General features: G+C 50.2%; 1 protein-coding gene across 1 annotated transcript; it reads left to right on the forward strand.

Annotated features, from left to right (window-relative positions):
• Window positions 1-324: 324 nt before the first annotated feature.
• Window positions 325-18,433, forward strand: LOC132015409 (pancreatic lipase-related protein 2-like). The gene is made up of 12 exons (XM_059395934.1): window positions 325-373; window positions 2,939-3,093; window positions 3,865-3,990; window positions 4,901-5,035; window positions 5,749-5,860; window positions 7,330-7,449; window positions 8,612-8,731; window positions 11,039-11,157; window positions 13,185-13,314; window positions 14,810-14,921; window positions 15,789-15,956; window positions 18,331-18,433. The coding sequence occupies exons 1-12, from the start codon at window positions 325-327 to the stop codon at window positions 18,392-18,394; spliced, it is 1,410 nt and encodes a 469-aa protein (XP_059251917.1). The 3' UTR covers window positions 18,395-18,433.
• The last annotated feature ends 311 nt before the right edge of the window (window positions 18,434-18,744 follow it).

The following is an 18,744-nucleotide window of genomic DNA, read 5'->3' on the forward strand; positions in this document are numbered from 1 at the left end:
GTAAGTCACAGCCCGGATCCTGGGGGGGCTGGGGCTGCCAGAGGGACGCGGCCCAGAAGGCGAGGGGAGTCACTGTGGTGGGGGAGACCCAGAAACCGGGGCCCTCAGAGCAGGGCCACCCAATGCCATGTGAGGCCTCAGACTCAGGGGACGCCCAGGGGGAGCCCCAGGGGGAGCCCCAGGGGAAGCCCCAGAGGGCCCAGGCACTGGACTTCGGTTCCACACACCCTGTGCTCCCGGGCCTCCTGCCCTCTCTGGGCTGAGCAACCGCCAGCCTCGTTCCTGTGCCCAGGGGTGTCTGTGTGTCTGTTTTCCTCCACGTAGATGCTGCCTTCCTGGACCATCGGCCTTCTCCTGCTGGCCACAGTCAGAGGTGAGGATGCTGTTACCGTCCCTCGGGGGACAAGGGACGGTGTCTGGGTTGGCCTTTGGGTGAGGCCGCCGGAGACACTATCATCGGGATTACCGCCACCAAGAACAACAGCATTACATTATTTCAAGAAAAACCGAACTGCTATCATTCAAGGAGGGTTGCCTCTGTGGCAATGTTCTTGTCACATATAATCCCGGGTAATCCTCCTGCTCTGTCCTGTTCCTCCTGCAGAGGCTCTGGGGCGGTGAGGGGGGTGGGAGAGGTGGCAGCTGTTGGGGCAAGGGGAGGGGGAGGCGGTCTGGGCAGGCCCCCCACATCCTCAGTCCGTCCAGTAGCCAAGCGCGTGTCTGCAGACTAATGTCACAGAGCTGACATGGTGGGACAGGCCTGCCAAGTGAGCCCACGCTCCCGCCCACGGCCCCCACTCCTTTCCCTCACAGGGTCTCTGTCTCCCCAGCACCTGGCCTCTGTCCAGATTCAGATACAGAAGCCAAGGTCTACTTGTCCTCAAACAGAAGTAACCTCCCTTGCCGCCACAGCCCCCTGGGACCTCCAGACGGCCTACTGCCCATCACCCCACCTCACAGAGGTCTACCTCACAGGTGCCCTCTGGGGGCTCTCTCCCTCTCTCCCTCACTTCCTCCCATCACGCAGAACCCCTCCCTGCCTGGCTGGGGCCCCCAGACCCTGCTGGAGAGTGCTTCCCACAACTGCAGACATGGTCTCCTCCGGTCCCTAACTGGGCCTTCCTTCTGCACCTAGACTCCTCCCCCTGGTGTCCCTGGCTTGTCCCTAGCCGCTCCAGGTCTTCCTACCCATCCCAGCCCTGTAACGAGACCTGGCTCCCGACAGCAGAGTCTGGGATGGGTGCGGATGCATCTCAGGTCTTTCTGGGCGGGCCCTCTGGTCCCCTTTGCTGGCCTGCTGCCACCTCCTGCCCCAAACCTGGGCAGCCCCCAAAAGTCCCTCCCTTTCTTTCTCTGCTTTGGGGCTTCCCCCTTGCCTAGCCTCTGGCCTTCCACCCTCCTGAGCTCTAGGACCCCCCACCATGCCTCAAACTCACTTTTTCCAAACCAGGCTCAGACGTCACCTCCTAGCCCCCATCTCCTCACTTTTGCCTTAATTTCCACTATTGTCAGAGGTTAGACTGCCTCTGACCGCCCCAGGTGCCCTGCCCCTGCACTGCCCCACTCCACACCCCTGCCTCTCCCAGGCTTTCCCTCCTCTGAGCCCCCTACACGAGATTCCACAAAACTCCTTCATGAAGCAGGGCCGCCACCATTCACCAGCTCGATGCCCTCCAGCACTTCCCCACTTTCCCCCAACAGTCCAGGTGTCCTAACCAGGCCCCCGAGCCCCTGCATTTGGCACCTGAAGCAAGAGCTATTTTAGTCCCTCCTTCCCTGTTGGATTTCCTCTCTCTCAGGGCAGGGTTTGAACCTGATCTCCTCAACACCTAGCTTTATTCCCAATTAAACTTCGCAGGTTCGGATCCGGGCTCCACCGCTGCCCCTCCCCCTGTGCCTTGGTTTCCTCATCTGTAAAATGGGAGCAATAATACAAATTCCTTACTCATGGGGCTGTTTTGAGTCTTTAGTGGGATAATACTGTTAAATTGCTAGATGGTCTCTGAAGCCCAGCAAACAAGTATTAACCGTCACCAGTTTTGAATTATCGGCCAACATTTGGCCCCACCAGTTTAGGAGCTGAGGAAGCCTAAGACAGAGACCCACTGCAATCCTCCGGATTTGATTATGTCCCCCTCTCTCCCGCCCCCTGTGACAATTGCTAGTGGAAATGCGCATCTTGTAGGCACAGAAAGGACCAGCATTTACGGTTAAGCCCTCATCAGTTGTGCGGGTTGGAGCCCTACTACACACCGTGTGATGCAGCAAGAAATCATCCCCGTTCTTAGAAAATTCACCTTTTAAGGTGAATTATAATCTGAAATAGCAGAGCATAATTGGGGGCAAAAGTGTGTGTAAAAGGATGACATGGAGCTATATGAATAGGACCAATGCCCACGCATGCCTACAGCTGGCTTTGGCTGGTGGTGGTTATAATGCAGAAGTCAAGGGGAATCAGGAAGCACCGAGCCACAGATTTCACACTTCGGATAATTACCTGATGTTTGATGAACAGAAGTCCAAGACCATCTGGGAGTTTCCTGGGTAGTTTTAAGGTAGTTTTAAGGTAGTTTTCCTGAAGTAGTTTTAAGGCGGAAGGGCCCCACGAATTCTCAGTGATTCCCTGACTGGCCAGAGGATAAGGGTTACATAGCATTAAACATGCTATTCCCACACCCCATCCTAGGGAGTGAGGGGCATCAGAGTCTCTGAGGGAGGGTCTGTGATTGTGTAGACGCGACAGGTATAGTCACTCCCAGTCCCCAGGTGATTCCCATCACCACGGAAGTTTGGGGAACAATGGCCAGCAAAGGTGAAGACCAGCGTTGGCCAGAGCCAGCCCTGGGCTCACCCTGAAGAATCCTCTTGTGTAGCTGAGAACACAGGGCTTCTTTCCAGAACCTCACAAGGGCCCTGTTTGTTGCTCTTCCTGCCCCAGGAAAGGAGATCTGTTATGGACATCTTGGCTGCTTTCCCGATGAAAAGCCATGGTGCGGGACCCTTCAGCGGCCTTTAAAGTTATTTCCCTGGGATCCCAAGGACATTGACACCCGCTTTCTCCTGTACACAAATGAAAATCCGAACAACTTCCAAGTAAGAGTGGGCGTGGAAACACTGCGTGGTGGGTGTACTGGGTTGCCTCCACTGGAGCCTTCACGTGGTTGTCCAAAGAAAAAAATGCACAGCCTTGGAATGTTCCAGATGAGGCTTCCTCACCATTGGTAGACCTAGAGCCAACTTAGCTCTCAGGATTACAGACCACTATGCATAAATAATAAAATCTATGGACGCCCAACCCAGAAACTAATATCCACACACACTCGTGCACAGACCTGCAGAAGCTTCCCAGCAGCAGCCTGCTCCCGGGGAAGTATGTGTGGCTTTTATGTTCGAGAAGCCCAGGCCTGGCATTCCCGGAGAGGCTCTGTCTTTTTCCTGCACCAGGCTGGGGAGGGAGAGAAGCCCTCAGTGGAGTAGAGTGGGGAACAGTAAATCCTTCTCGAGGAGCTAGAGGACAGATGGAAAGAGGTAATACATAGCCACAAAAGACAAAAGGTAGGGACCCCTGGGGCACCCTTCAGTTCCCAGAAGGCCTGTTAGGTGGAAGCAGGACAGGCTTCCTACAGGTGGTCAGAAGTGACCAGGAGGGACATGCTCAGGATCCACGTAGCTCCCCGCTCTCCCTGAGAGAGTTCAGAGAGCTGGTGTCTATCTATAGGTCCGTGAGGTCGTCCACTGTGGGGTTCTAGGGGACCAATGCCCTGCTCCCAGCTGGGAGTCTGCTTGGACATGGCCACGGTGCTGTTTTTACTTTGTGATCCTTCTTCAGACATTTGCTTAGCACTTTTTTTGTTATTAAACCAGCTGATCACGGCCACTGATCTAGCCACTGTCGAGGCTTCCAACTTCCAACTGGACCGCAAGACACGCTTTATCATCCACGGCTTCATAGACAAGGGGGAAGAGAACTGGCTGTTGAACATGTGCAAGGTAGGGGCCCCCCACCACCCTGCACCTAGCCACTCCAGACGGAGATCAGCACCCAGATGCAATCCCCACAGCCCCAGCGTTCCTGAAGTTGGGAAAGGAAATAGGGAAAGAACCCTCCTTTGCAAAAGCCACCAAGGAAAGTCCGGGTTCCCCGGGTATCCATTGTCAAGTTCTCCCAACACAACAACTTCTGGCCAATCAGCTCCTCTCGAGGCTGAAAGGAACCAGGGTCCAGTCAGAAAGTCCCAGACAGGAAAGCAACTTGAATCTGCGTATAGAGCTTTGCTATCCAATAGAACATTCTTCGCTGTTGGGAATGTTCTATATCTGCACTGTCCAAATCAGGAGCCGGGGTCAGGCTAGAACACCCAGAGTACTGTTGGGTACATAACAGCTGCACTACCCAGGGCTTGGACTATCTACGATAGGGGTCCATGAACTTTTCCTGTAGAGAACCAGGTAGCAGACACTTTACCATTTGTGTTCAATTTGGGTCATAGTGTTTCAACTCAACTCTGCTTCAGCTCAGAAACAGAGGTAAACAGTTAAGTAAATAAATGGGCATGGCTCATTCCAATAAAACTTTATTGGTAAAAGCAGTGGATGTGGCCCTACTGTAATAGTCTAACCCCTGATGTAGGAAGTGATCTTTTTGATCTGGCTGTGTCACTAAGTATCTGTGAGACCTTAGACAAGTCATTTAATCCATTCCGGGCCTCAGTTTCCACATCTGTTAAGTGGGGATAAACACACCCAATCAATAGTGACGTGGCAGAAGTTTGGACATGTGCAAGGAAATATTAGAGCTCTGGCACAGCTCTGTGCTTGACGGGTGTGGATGCCTATCTCTGGAGTGTACAGTTTGTCGTTGTTGGTAAATCGGTCTCTCCCTCTTGCTTGTCATCCCCAGAATATGTTTAAAGTGGAGAAGGTAAACTGCATCTCTGTGGACTGGAAACGAGGGGCAAAGACCAAATATACCCAAGCTGTCCACAACATTCGCGTGGTGGGAGCAGAGATAGCTTTCTTCATACAAAGTCTATCGGTAAAACCCTGCCTGGGCCACATCCTGTGGGGAGCGGGGAGAGAGGGCCCCCTCTCCCCCGAACACCACCTTCCCCCTAAGAGGCAGCCTAAAGACCCCTGGGGCTGGGGCTGGGCTTAAAAGCCCAAGCAGGACCTTTTCTAAGGTGCAGGTGTCCCTTTTCTCCCTCCTGGATTGTCCTGAAGACTCCTACTTATGGGGCTGGAGGCGAACTAAACTCTTTGAGCCTCAGTTTCTCCTTCTGGAAGAAAGCCTTCCCTGTAGGCTTTTCTGGGAATTCCAGAGCACGCTGGGACACCAGATGAGGCTTCATTCTCAGACAGCCCAGGCGGGAAGGCCCCTTACAGCCTTCTGGAAGGTCTATTCTGGAGAATCCCAGAGCCGGGCCCACTACCCGCCCTTTCCCCGACAGACCCGACCCCCTCCAGGGTCCAGGGGAGGTGGCCCCGCAGCGGCGGGGGTGTGGGTGGCAGCAGGCAGCCCACGTCTGGTCCCCGCCCGGGTCGCCTGCAGTTGACTCCGTGGCCGCTGGTCAGCACTGTTGCCCCGCGCACGAGCCGGCCCGCGGGCCATGCAGACTTTGGGGTCAGGTCGTGCAGTCCCTGCCGGCGTGCTAGAGGTGTCCCCTCCGGAATTTGCAGCCCGCGCCCCGCGCCCCGCTCGTGCGCGCATCCCCGCCCTCCGGCGGGACCTGACGCGCCATCCGTCCGCAGACGGTGCTGGGCTACAGCCCCGAGAACGTGCACCTCATCGGCCACAGCCTGGGCGCGCACGCGGCGGCCGAGGCGGGCAGGAGGCTGGGCGGCCACGCGGGCAGGATCACAGGTGCGCGGCGCGCGGCCCCGACCGGGTTCGGGAGGGGGCGGTGGGGGACTGGGGTGGGGGCCGGGGGTACGGTGGGGGCGGAGTGGGCGAGAGGGGAGCGCGGCGCACGCGGGAGCCCGGGCAGAGCGCCCTGGCAGGCCCAGCGGGAGCAGGCTGTAGGGGCTGCCCCCGCCGGACTCCAAAAGTCCCTGTCCATGATTTCATTAGGGAATACTTGACTGAGAATTTAAAACTTCAGGGTTATTGTTGCAAGAGTAATATAATAATAATAATAACAATAATAACAACAACAACAACTGATTTTTTAAAATTAGTGCGTCAGTTCCACAAATACGAATGCTGGGCCACGCACAGGCAGAGAGTGAGAAGTGGTCACCTGAAACCTATAGTGCTCAGTAAATGCTGAATAAATGAATGAGTCACTTGGCAAAATGAGCGCACAGGAGGCAGACACAGACAACTATTCATTTTGTGCAGGCGAATCAGCACGTGGCTTTGGCAAACAGTTCAATGCACCCTGAAATGGGTGTCTCCTTTGCTCAGGGCCCTGTGCTGGGGTCTGGTGAGCGGTGGGGGCATTATAGTTCATGTTACTGTAGAAGCTTTCCGTTCGCAAAGTCCTTTCTCTTTCATCTTTTCATGGGAGTTTTACAATAACCCTGTAAGAAGAGAGTGGTTGTTATTCCACCTTCCAGACAAGGAAATTGAGAGTCAGAAGGGACAGGTGTTTGACCTTGAGCAGAAAACCAGGGCTAAATACAGGTCCCTGAGTCCTGTGGTGCCTGGAACCCTGTGGGTTCCACCCTCTGCCTCTCTTCAAAGACGAATCAGCCACAGCCCGTTTCGGGAGACCCACAGTCTGGTCCAGGAGGCAGACAGTTAAGTAGGCAAGTAAATTCAGAGCGAAATTAATTAAACACAAAATAACCCTGTACCCTGTGGGTGGCATGCACTGAGAAAGGAGAGGCTAAGTTTTCCCTGAGGGGGTGGTGTTTGAGCCGTCTTGGAGAGAACAGATTGATTAGGGGAGGCTGTGGAGAAGTGAACAGCAGGCTGGGGAACGCAGAAGCAGCCACAGAGGACAGTGTGGGGACTGGGGACTGGGGATTGGGTGGAGCCGGGAGAGGCCCGGGAGCTTGCAGTCTTGGAGAGCTGTGGCCACATAGGAACGGGTGAGGGTTAAAAAGGACAAAGGACATGAGGGGGCAAGGGGACCCCCTAGATCGTGCTCGGAGTCAGGCACTGGGGACTTCTGGATGTTCGTTGACAGTCAGTGACCCCACTTTTAGCCTTTCTGTCTCAAGTCCTCTCTCCTAAGCAGACTAGGAGCTACAGACTCAATTCCCCAAATCACGGCTGCTGGGCTCTGGGACTCCTGGCCCAGGAATCCCCATAGATTTTGTGGGGAGACGGTTTAGAGCCTGTATTGTGTTAGAATGCGGTCTGACTACCCCGCTCCCCGATTTCAGGACTGGACCCCGCACAGCCATGCTTCCAGGGCACGCCTGAGGAGGTTCGGCTGGACCCGTCTGATGCCATGTTTGTGGATGTGATCCATACGGATTCTGCTCCGATCATCCCCTTCCTAGGTGAGTTCCTCCCTGCACCTCCTGGTGACCAGCTGAGACAGATGGAGTGGGTCCAGGTGTACCCCACATGCATACCTCCAGGGTGATATTCAAAAAGGCCAACCACAGGAAGACCTCGGGCCCCAGCCCCAGATAGTCAGGACAGCGCCCGTGGGATCGGCCTGCCAGCCCAGGTGAGCCTGAAACACTTCTACAGCCTGGAAGGGCCTCACCAGTCTTCAAAACTTTAGTCCTTTCTGGTCTACCAATATCCAGAGGGACAGTTAAATTTCTTCTTGATGTTTGACCTGTATTTGCAAAATGCAAATGTTAATTTTTGAATTTTTTTTTAACTTCTTTTGTCAAAGCTATGGTTATCATTTGTTTTTTTGGAGATGATATATATCCTTTTATCTGGTTCTTCTAAAGAAATGTTCTTTTTTCATGATTTTCTTGTACAACCACTCATGAAAACTGCCAATGAAAGTATTGAAATTATATCACTCATTGAATACTTACCATATGCTTCTTTGAGTATTGTGTACACATTAGCTCATTAATCAGAACAACCCTAAAACGTAGGTATTACTATTACGATTTCATCGCCAAGGGACAAAGGCCTCACAAGGTCAAGTAATTGCCGAACATGACAGTGAAGTCTATAAGTAGAATAGGCTGTGATCCCAGGTCTGAATGCCTCAAAAACCAAAACTCCTACCATTGCTCTGGGCTCTCAATATAGCGATCTAATGGAATATGATCTCAGTAGAACAAAAGAACATTAAAGTCAAAATTATTAAATGAATTACAGGAAGAAAAGCTGCACCAGCCCTGATATGCAGCTCCTGGTACATAGTGGTATCAGGGCCTGACGGTACTGCTTAGGGTCTCCCCAAGACAGACAGACAGACAGACACATACATACAAATACACCTATGTGCAAGCACGCCCGGAGCCCAGCTTCCCCCTCTTCTCTCGTCCTGTGTGCTCTCCTCCCTTCTTTTCTTGCCAAATGCCCATTTCTGAGCACTTTCTGCAGAGTCACAGACAGCATGGCTAGGTCGAGGAGAGAATTGGCCAAGAAGGTTCTCGCTGTGGCTGGAAGGAGCCAACACTGTCTGTGGCCACACCCTAACGTTGGGGCCACTCACCTACCTGCTCCCCTCTGCTTTTAATATTTCAGGTTTTGGAATGAGCCAAAAGGTGGGCCATCTGGACTTCTATCCAAATGGAGGAAAGCAAATGCCCGGGTGTCAGAAAAACAGTCTTTCGACCATTGTTGACATAGACGGCCTGTGGGAAGGTATGTAAGTAGAGAAGCAAGACAGCTGCCATCCACTTGGGGAGAAACAGGGTGTGCTCGGTGCCGGGCATTTCCATGGCCATGTCCTGAGGTCTTTACTCTGATCAGTCCCATTTTACAGACAAGGAAACGGGGTCAGTACAGGTATAAAACTTGCCCAAGGGTCCCCTAGATTTAAGCCCAACTTCTGGCTGCAGAACCCCAACCTCTTGCGCCATCTGGCACCATCTTACCCTTGGCCAGATGCCGAGGCAGGAGGGGACCAGTTCACCGGCAAAGACCCAGCTCCGGCCTTGGCCTTCTGTCCTCCATGCCTGTTTCTTAAAGGACTGCTTGCTGGGTGTAAGCAAAGATCTGAGGGCCTTAGACTTTCTTGCCATTTACTGTGCCCGGGTTCCAGGTACAGAAAAGAGCTGAGCTGGTGGCAAGACAAAGTCCGGGGACGTGCTCTGCGGGTTTGGGGAGAGCATGCTGGGAGAACGAGGCCTGGGCTCTAGGGGATGAGCCTTGTGTGACCTGTGTTCATCTGAGAGGACGGGCTCAGTGCCCCTAATAGGAGGTGAGCTAAAGCATCATCTGTGTTCACCGCCCTTGTTCTGACCTTCGGCTATTCCTGTGGCCCAGCCCTGAGATCCGCTTCACTGTCCTCCCTGAGAGTGGAGGCTTTGAGTCTGTGATCATTTCATTTTAGGATTTATTTGTCCGAGCTGGGAGTTCCCTGAAGCCAGGGACTGTGTCAAGGGCCCCCCAGACCCACCGGGGTGTGGCCCAAAGCAAGCACCCAGTGCAGTCCTTTATACAAGGCTCAGTGACCTTTGGTGGCATTTTTATATTCTGTATGTTGATGTTAAAGAGCAAGGTTGCTAAAGCGACAGGAGCTTTAACCCCCTCCGGGCTCCGCGCCAGTGACCCCGTGGAGGATGCGGCTGCTGAGCTCCCTGGGAGGCCCTGCCAGAGTCACAGGAAGGCCTGCCCCCTCCCAGAAGTGCTGAGCAGGCCAGCCAGAATGGGAGCCCAGGTTTAATTAAAAAGACAAGTTAGAGTGAAGAAGCCCATGAACACGGGAGTGTGTGTGATCGCGTGCAGCTCCGAGTGACCGAGAGGAACGGTGAAAGCCACTTGCTCCGTGGGCTGGGATCCCAGGGCTGCAGTTCCGGATGAAAGAAACAATTCAGGATGAATCAGGTTCTGTTGTTGGTGATGAGCCTTGTAGAGGAGCACAAGGAACCAGCTTCTGCAGGAAGTTTCTGGACTGGGGACAGGGCGGGGGTGGGTAGCATATGGAGCCCAAGGTGGTCGGGGGGCTGATCCTACCGCTGCTTCCCAGATGCAAAGGGAATGTGCCTTTCTCCCTGGGTAGTGGATGAAGCCACCAGACCCCCTGCCCCGATCCCCAAGGGACCCCCCAGCTACCTCTGCTGTTGCTGGGGATTACCTCATAGGAAGTTTTGCAGCCAGTAGCTGGAGAAGTGAAAAAACCATTTTCCAAACAAGAGGACTTTGGTCTAAAGAAAAAAAATGGCACATAAAACGCAGTGACAGAGTGCCCAGCGGCCACAGCGATTATACTGGCCATGGCTTCTGCCTTGTGCCTGGAATAGGAGGAAAGAAGGAGTTCTCAGCCTGGGGCCGAAGGCACAGGGAAGCCTGCTTCCCTCAGAAGCAGCTGTGTCCAGCTCGTGAACTGAGGCCCAGCCTGCAGGCAGATTGGCAGCCCCCGGCAGTAAGTGACTGGCCTTCCCAGTGACTGTTTAGAGGTGGGAAGGCACGGCTATCATTTGAGCACGGAAAGATTTTCACGGAAAAGTCAAGATGCTGGCTTCTCGTGAAAAATCAGAACAAGTAATCTGGGCCTTTACCATGAAACGACTGACTGGACCGTGTAGGATCCCCTTAAAGACAATTGAGCAATTATTACCCTATCTCTCTCTCTGCATAGCATTTCTCACTGCCCCTGCATGGCCCGCTGCCCTCCTCATTCCTTTACATTACTTGCCCAGCCCCCAGGATTGCACACATGTGCTCCTTAGCACTGGCCACTCCCCAACACCTGCTGGCCCTTGAGTAGCAGCTTCCCCAACACCTGCAGCTTCCCAGCAAATGGACACAGTGGACGGAGAGGAGAGACATCTGGTCAACCCCTCCTACTAAACAACCCCCTTGACTGACAGGTCAGTCATAGACCTTTCAGACTGCGCCCTCACACCCGTCTGTGCATTGTGGAGGGAATTCCTCGCTCGGTCCGAATGGTTCAGCCTTTAAAAGTGAAATGCCTCTGGTGAGCTCCCATGGCCTTTGCTTCCTCAGGAACCCGAGACTTTGTGGCTTGCAATCACCTGAGAAGCTACAAGTATTACTCCAGCAGCATCCTCAATCCCGATGGCTTCCTAGGCTACCCGTGTGCCTCCTACAATGAGTTTCAGGAGGTAGGTCACACCAGTCGGGGGAAGATGTCGGTGGCCCTGTAGGTGATGGGGGTTTTGTTCCTGTGGCTTGGCAGAGAGCACAGCTGTAACCTCATGACTGATGGGAGGAGGGACCGCACGTCGGAGCCTCCCAGAGACTTCTCCCAGAAGCAGGGTGGGCAGGAGGGGGCGTGACTGCTGGGCCTTCCCTCCATGCCAACTTTTTATTCTGGAAGATTCCCAATCTGCACAAGAGTCAAAACAAGAACACGTGAGTATCTTTCTACCCATCACCTACAGGCACCAACTGTTGACACTTAAATGCGTGCCTATGTGTAGTTTTCTTCTAAATTATGTGAAAGCAAACTGAAGACTTCACTCATAAATACATTCATCTCCTGAGAACAATATCACCCTCCTATAGAACAATGTCCAAGAAATTTAGCATTGATACACTACTATTTTCTAATATGTTGTCCGTATTCAGACTTCTCCAGATATCCGATGTCCTCTAGAGCTCTGTCTTTCTTTTTCTTCCTTCCATTCTCCCTCCTTCCCTACCTGTCTTCCTCCCTCCCTCTCTTCCCTGCCTCTCTCCCTCCCTACGCTTCTTCCCTTCTTTTTCTTGCATTGCCTCTTTTTAAGTCTCCTTTAATCTTTCTCTCTCTCTCTTATTTGAGAGAAAGAGAGAGAGAGCGCATGAGTAGGCAAGGAGGGAACAGAGGGAGAGAGAATCTTAAGCAGGCTCCAGGCCCAGCGCAGAGCCCAGCGTGGAGCTCGATCTCACGACCCTGAGCTTATGCCCTGAGCTAAAACCAAGAGTCAGACGCTCAACCAGCTGAGCCAGCCAGATCCCCTTTTTTGGGCTCCTTTAATCCAGAACAGCTCTACATCTTTCACTGGTCTTCCAAGACATTGACAGTTGTGAGGATTCCAGACCAAGTGTTCAATAGAATAACCACAGTCTGAACTTGTCTGGTTATTTCTTCATGATTCACTGGGTGTTGTCGAGTCCTCAGTGTATGCAACCAGACACATTGACATTCATTTAGTGGCACTCTGTCTCATTATTTGATGACTTACAGTTTGATTACTTAAGATTTTAAAAATCTGCCAGATTTCTCCATTGCACAGGTTCGATTACCACCAAGGTGACAGTGCAGTGTCCACAACAACAAACCAGTATGAAAGGTTGAGCTTCTTACCTGAACCAGTTGGTACTTTGGGGATGCAAACATTTGAAGTTTCAAAATATTTTTTCTCAAAAGTAAACATAAAAATATATTTATATGCACACGTTTTCCTTCCAAAGTTGATTTTGACTGTAACGTTCTTGGGTTAAGGTCAAAAGGACATCATGTTCCATCCCCAGGGTCCAAGAGTAGCCATTGCATAGTCCTGCTCGTTATTATGGGGGTGTGGATAATAATATACACATCCTCCAGCATTTGTTTTGTGCTTTCCAAATTGCAAAATAGCCGTGCACACCATGGAAGATGGATTTGGTGAGAGCAAAGAACAGAAAACCAGTGACACTGTAGCCTGAAATGTTAGTCTGATCTGAACAGAGCAAACCACCTCCTCCAGCGCCCACTAATGAGCTAGTGTTTGAGGAATGCCACCAAGGGATCAGTTAGATAATTCACATTAAAGTGAAGATGGTCACAGACCTTCTCTTCCTCTGCTCTTTTGAAAGAAATTATTGGTCCCATTTACTCCTCCTGGAAGATGTCTTGCATTTCCCTTCCAGACTTGAACATTATTGCTCCTTGGAGATGGCTTGTCTACCCAACTATACTCCAGGTTCTCTGGGTACTTGTTTGGGTACACAACGGGGCTTCATACAGTTCTGTGCATGACTCTGAGGATAAGTGCATGGATGTCAGTGGAGGGGTGGAAGAATGGATGGGTGGATGGTTGAATGGGTGGTTGGGGGATCGAGGGGTACATGGGTAGATAAATAGGAGGATGGATGGGAAGATGAATTACTTGATAGGTTGAGTCAGCCAAAGCCCACCACTAATAATCAAATTATGTTTTTTCACCAGAGTAGCTGTTTCCCTTGTCCAACTGGAGGATGCCCCCAAATGGGGCACTACGCTGACCGGTTTCAGGGGAAAACCAGTGCCGTGGGGCAAACCTTTTTCCTGAACACAGGAGACAGTGGTAACTTTACTCGTAAGTTTCCATTTTACTCATTTAAAAACTCTTGCAAATAATTTGGAAGGTGTACCAGCCTAATTAGTCAGGACAGAAACAACTCCAACCAGCTTAGCTGTAAAAGAAGGGCATTATTTAACCAATAAGCCTGATCAACAGAGTGAAGTGCAGTGATTGGCACAGGCTGGTCACATGTTCATCCACCCCGGAAGCCAGAAGGGTGAATCCATCAACAGAAGAACAGGGTCATGTGGGGCAAAATCCCTGTAAGTCAAGACATGGCCGTGATCATCTGTCATTCTAGTCTCCCTGCATAATCACGCATGCATACACACACCCACACATATACACACATTGTGTTTGTGTTGTTTTGCCCAGCTTCTCACCAAAAAAGTACAAGATAGTAACATCATCATTCATTTGTCATAAGTAATAATACATGGTGGCTGAATAGAAGAGCATTATTTTTCAAGGGAGTTTTAAATTTAAAAAATTATATAGCACTTTTCCCGTGTAGTATCTCCTGTAATCCTCACAATACTTATGATAGAGGACAACAGGTAGGCAGTCTGTAACGTCTCCTGTGCATATTCCTTCAACCCAGACATTCCATTTCTCAGACGTATCTTGGGACAACGCTTGCCAAGAAGGTGTGCTCAAGGATATTCACTGCAGCATTGTTTTTAACACCAAAAGTTTGCAAGGAGAAACCTAGATGTCCACCAATTGGTAAACAACCAGCTACTCTGTGAACTGTTAAAAGCAAGGAGATAGCTCTGTGTACTGAAGAGAGAAATCCTCTCTAGTAAGCGAAAAGGCAAATGGGCAAAAAAAAACATGTATCAATACAACAAATGCAAACGAAGTGTATCACTCAGGGTCCCAACAGGAGAGAAAACTCAGTGACATAGTTCAAATGAAGAAACTTTATTGAAGGGTCTACTTTAAGAGGTGTGGTCGGGGTTAAAGGATTAATCAAGGGATGTGGAGGAGCCCAGCATCGGGTGGTTGTGGGGCTCCTGGAGTGGCACGCTTCCCAGAGGGGAAGTTACCACCAGACATCTGGTACCAGAGCCAGGAGGTAGCAGGGGAGCATGAGACATGGGTTCCCCCCTCCCTTTTCTCCTGCCTTCCCATCTCCTGTGTAAGTCTCTTATCAGCTGAACTCAACTGAACGCCAGTGGTGAGATCCCTGGAGGGGGTGGCCTTCCAGAACACAGGGTCGGGTAGAGAAGGGTGGCAGATCAGTCTGGGGAGGGGATGGGCGGAGACAGAGAATATAGCACATGCTCTTTGTGGAAGGGAAAAGAAGCTTGGATGTTCTTTCATAAACTTAATCTGTGGACGTGTGAATGTTCAGAGAGAGCTCTAGATTAGGGTTTCTCTACCTTGGCACTATTGACATTTCAGGCTGGGGATGCAGAGCTAGGAGCGAGAATCCTTCCATAGGATGATTTTTTTTTTTTCCCCCAACAAGATGAGTTCATTGAACTGATTATATGTCTTCGGACAGGTTGGAGATACAGGGTATCCGTCACGCTGGCTGGAAAAAAGAAAACGAGTGGGTACATCAGGATTGCTTTGTATGGAAGTAACAGAAACTCAAAACAATATGAAATTTTCAAGTAAGTTTGACAGTAACGTGAAATGGTCAGATTTTTCATCATTGAGTATTCATAAGAGATTGGGCATAAAATGCTTCCTAAATCTGGCCATCTATTAGAGAGAACCATTGAATCCTAGAATGTCAGAGATGGAGGAAAATCTTGGCATCTGACCCAGTGATCCCATTTTGCAGATGAGAAGAGTGAGGCCCAGAAGGGGACTTCACTACTTAAGATCAGATATGTGCTAACTTCTTTTGGAAGGTCAGTCATGGCTTTCCAACTTTGGTTTTATGGTATCAAATTCTCTTCCAGTAAGGTACATTTATGTGGCAATTACCCCCAACATCTGTACTCTCCACCCCCCTACACAAGCGTACCTACCTTCTTGCTCTGGTGGTAGCCTCAGCCCCTAGCTTTTGCTGGGCAGATGAAGTGCTTGGTAAATATGTGTTGGATGAATGCATGAGTGGGCTGTGAAATTATATTGTGTTTTTTTATACTAACTTTTCCATAATACTTTTCATGTTAAGTTGAAGCTTTTTGACAACTTTCTATGCCCCAAATGAAATCCTAACAGAAGATCTCTGCTGAGCCCCATACATCTTTAAACATAAGACGTTACATTAATTAGTCTTATAGTATAATTATAAGGTTAATATGCCTCCTCAAATATTTGATTTCCCCTAAGGACAAATTAAGACAGTAGAAATCTAGAGTCCTATCCTTTTTAACAGATGTGTGCTTCACAAATATATTAGTGTTTTAGCAGCTCCTGGATGCCCATGAAGTCGTGCAAGGTATTTGCGGAAACCAACAGCAGCCATTGTTATCATCCTATGTATCCATACATCCAGCTGAGACAACATTCTATGTCTGTGCTTTCAGAGGCTCCCTAAAACCACATGCAAATCATACACGTGACATTGATATGGACCTCAATGTTGGAAAAATCCAGAAGGTTAAGTTCCTCTGGAATAACCATGTGATAAATCTTTTCCGGACCAAGCTGGGGGCTTCGCAAATCACCGTGCAAAGTGGTGAAAATGGGACTGAGTGCGTATCTCTTATTCTACCTACATCTTAGTGTCTATATTAACCTACCAATCTAGCTACACATCCATCCACCCATCTATCTATCCATCCAGTCACCCGCCTGCCCATCTGGGTGACAGTCTGCCCAGCCGTTCGTTGCTCCCTTTCTGTCCATCTGCTGAACCGCTTACCCATCCATTCATCCATGAGCCATCTAGCCAGTCTTCTGGCCATCCAGCCATTACCTACCCCACTATTCATCTCAACTCCTCATGCAGCCTTCTGATTCACTTTGAAAGATCAAATATCATTTCCCTTACCCAAATTCAATGGAGCAAGGCATCAGCAAGTTATAAGGCATAGATTTGAGAAATAGGCGAACGTGAGACTGTTTGACCTTGAACAATGAGATAAATGCGTAGGCAGAACTTGTAGGAAATCTCGAAGTTTATTCCAGTTGGGGAGCTGTTATTAATGTAAACCAGTTTGTTTGGGGACTGTGGTATGAAAAGGATAGAAACTGGGTTAGGATCTCCCTCACAGGGGCATTCTCTTCTCCTTCAAGGGAACAGAATCTTACTTGGTCAGGGCCGGAAGAGGATATAACTGTATTTAAAATACTGAAGGAAGAAGGCCACCTTCAAGAAGATCATCATAAAATAACAGGCTGTTAAGGTCTGAAGGAAACTTAGGTATCCCCTCTCAGCTGCTCTCATTTTAAGATGAGGAAAGCCAGATACGGAGAGTCATGCAGCTTGTCTAGGGCCACACAAGGAAGCTGGAGGAAAGACGACTAGACCTCAAAATGTGTTCAAAAACACACACCAAGACCTTGCTCAGCTGCATCATTTAACTGCGCTGGAGGTCAACCATACTAATCCCGATTCCTCTGAGTGTTGCTGGAAGGATCAGATGTCACCTTCCTCTGTACACTCAAGAGCAGAGCACAAGCATTAGCGCAGCCCAGACTTGGACACAGGTCTTCTGACAGCCAGCCCCTGCCTTGGGGCCCTTCTACACCCAGACGTGGAGCTGAGAATCAGTCAGGGCTGGTGGTGGGTGCATTGCAGAATAGTCTGGATCTCAGAGTCATGAGGTGGCGGTTGGATGGAGTCACTCTTTTCAAGTACAGTAGAGCCCACACCTGATATACTGCAAGTACCAAAGTCAGCCCCTCACATAAGGGGTCCCCCATCAAGGAGCTACATTCTGAAGCCGAGCCCCGAGGAAGGCTGGGTGGTCAGCCAAATTCTCTAGCCAGAGATACCACCAGGGCAGGAAGAGGCCAGGTGTACCCTGCATCTCATGTCTGGGTACCAGCCACAATCCAGTCCCAACCAGGCTTCACTGCTCAGGAGTGACAACCCTTCCCAGTCTTTTTTTTTTTCTTTTTTTTTTAAAGCATCTTTATTGAGAGCTCATTCCCGTACCATACAATTCAACCCATGTAAAGCATGCCATTCAGGGACTTCCAGCATATTCACTGAGTTTACCATCATCTTCGCAATTGTAGAACATTTCCTTACCCCAAAAGGAAACCTCACACCCATTAGCCATCACCCGCTCATCTCCCTATCCCTTTGCGCAGGCCTAGGCAACCCTAGTCTATTTTCTGTCTCTAGATTTTCCTGCTCTGGACATTCCAGACACAAGAAATCATATAAGATACAGTCCTTCGAGTCTGCCTTCTTTCACAGCACAGTGTCTGCAAGGCACCTCCGTGTGCAGCCTGTATCAGTCTGGTTTAGTCGTTCCTTTTTATTGCCAAATAAGATCATCTAGATGGACCACAGTTCATTTATCCATTCATCAGTTGGCGGATGTTTGGGTGGTTTCCACTTTGGGGCTTTTATGAATACTGTCGCTTGTATCCAAGTCTCCGTGTGGACATACATTTTCATTTATTTTGCATATATAGAAGCAGAATCACTAGGTCATAGGAGAACTTGAGGTTTTCCTTCTAGAAGAACTGCCAGACTGCCTTTCCAGAGTGGCTTCCACATTTTATGTTTCCAGAAGCAGTGTATGAAGAACATTCATGATCTTGACTCTATAGGGAAAGTCCCCTGCGGGCAGGGTAGGGCACCCTTGGGGACACAGTGTCAGGCCTACAAGTGCAGGCCTACCAGAGCATCAAAGACTCTCTTGGTTTTGGGGAAAAAAAAAAATCCTTGGCCTGACTCAGCTGATTCATTCTCATAGCTCATTAAGAAGCCACAGGAGAAGAGGACATTCTTTGAGGGGTTTTGCTTATGGAGAATCATCTGGACTCTGTTCAGTGTCAAAAAGCCCTTGGGTCTGAGGGATCAGAGTCCCGGGGACTGGTTAACTGCTCCCCTGAGGTCCCATTTCCATGTGTCAATGAGTCTCATGCTCAAAATATTTTCCTCCACAGGTACAATTTCTGTAGCAGTGAGACGGTCCAAGAAGATGTTTTACAATCTCTTTACCCTTGTTAAAAAATGTGGTCCTCTCTCTTGTGTCTTAGCTGTAATAAATTTTTTAATGCCCTCCGTTGGACGTTCAGGTGTTAATTTGACATTCTCCGTGTTCTGGGGTCACATTTCAGAAACGATTTGTGGGACTGAGGCCACGTTTGACCAGAGGTAACACCTGAAATCTGCCACCAGCCCTCCCCTGCCACCATCTCTCTCTCTCAGGGCACATTGTGGGGCCTGTTAGTATTTTGTTTCCTTAGACAAGGAATGTCTCTCCTATCTGATAAGGTCATCCTTGCTCCCATGTGTTGCCCACCCAGCTTTTATCATGTTAGGGGAGGGGCGCCTGGGTGGCTCAGTGGGTTAAAGCC

Source organism: Mustela nigripes, chromosome 4 (genome assembly GCF_022355385.1).
Source record: "Mustela nigripes isolate SB6536 chromosome 4, MUSNIG.SB6536, whole genome shotgun sequence".
In the NCBI taxonomy this organism is placed as follows: Eukaryota; Metazoa; Chordata; class Mammalia; order Carnivora; family Mustelidae; genus Mustela; species Mustela nigripes.

Bases quoted from the DNA above. Each gene is read 5' to 3' on its own strand.
- LOC132015409 (XM_059395934.1), top strand. From the start codon at position 325: ATGCTGCCTTCCTGGACCATCGGCCTTCTCCTGCTGGCCACAGTCAGA. The intron at 5,861-7,329 runs GTGCGCGGCGCG...CCCCGATTTCAG, and splicing joins CCACGCGGGCAGGATCACAG to GACTGGACCCCGCACAGCCA. The intron at 15,957-18,330 runs GTGCGTATCTCT...TTTCCTCCACAG, and splicing joins AGTGGTGAAAATGGGACTGA to GTACAATTTCTGTAGCAGTG.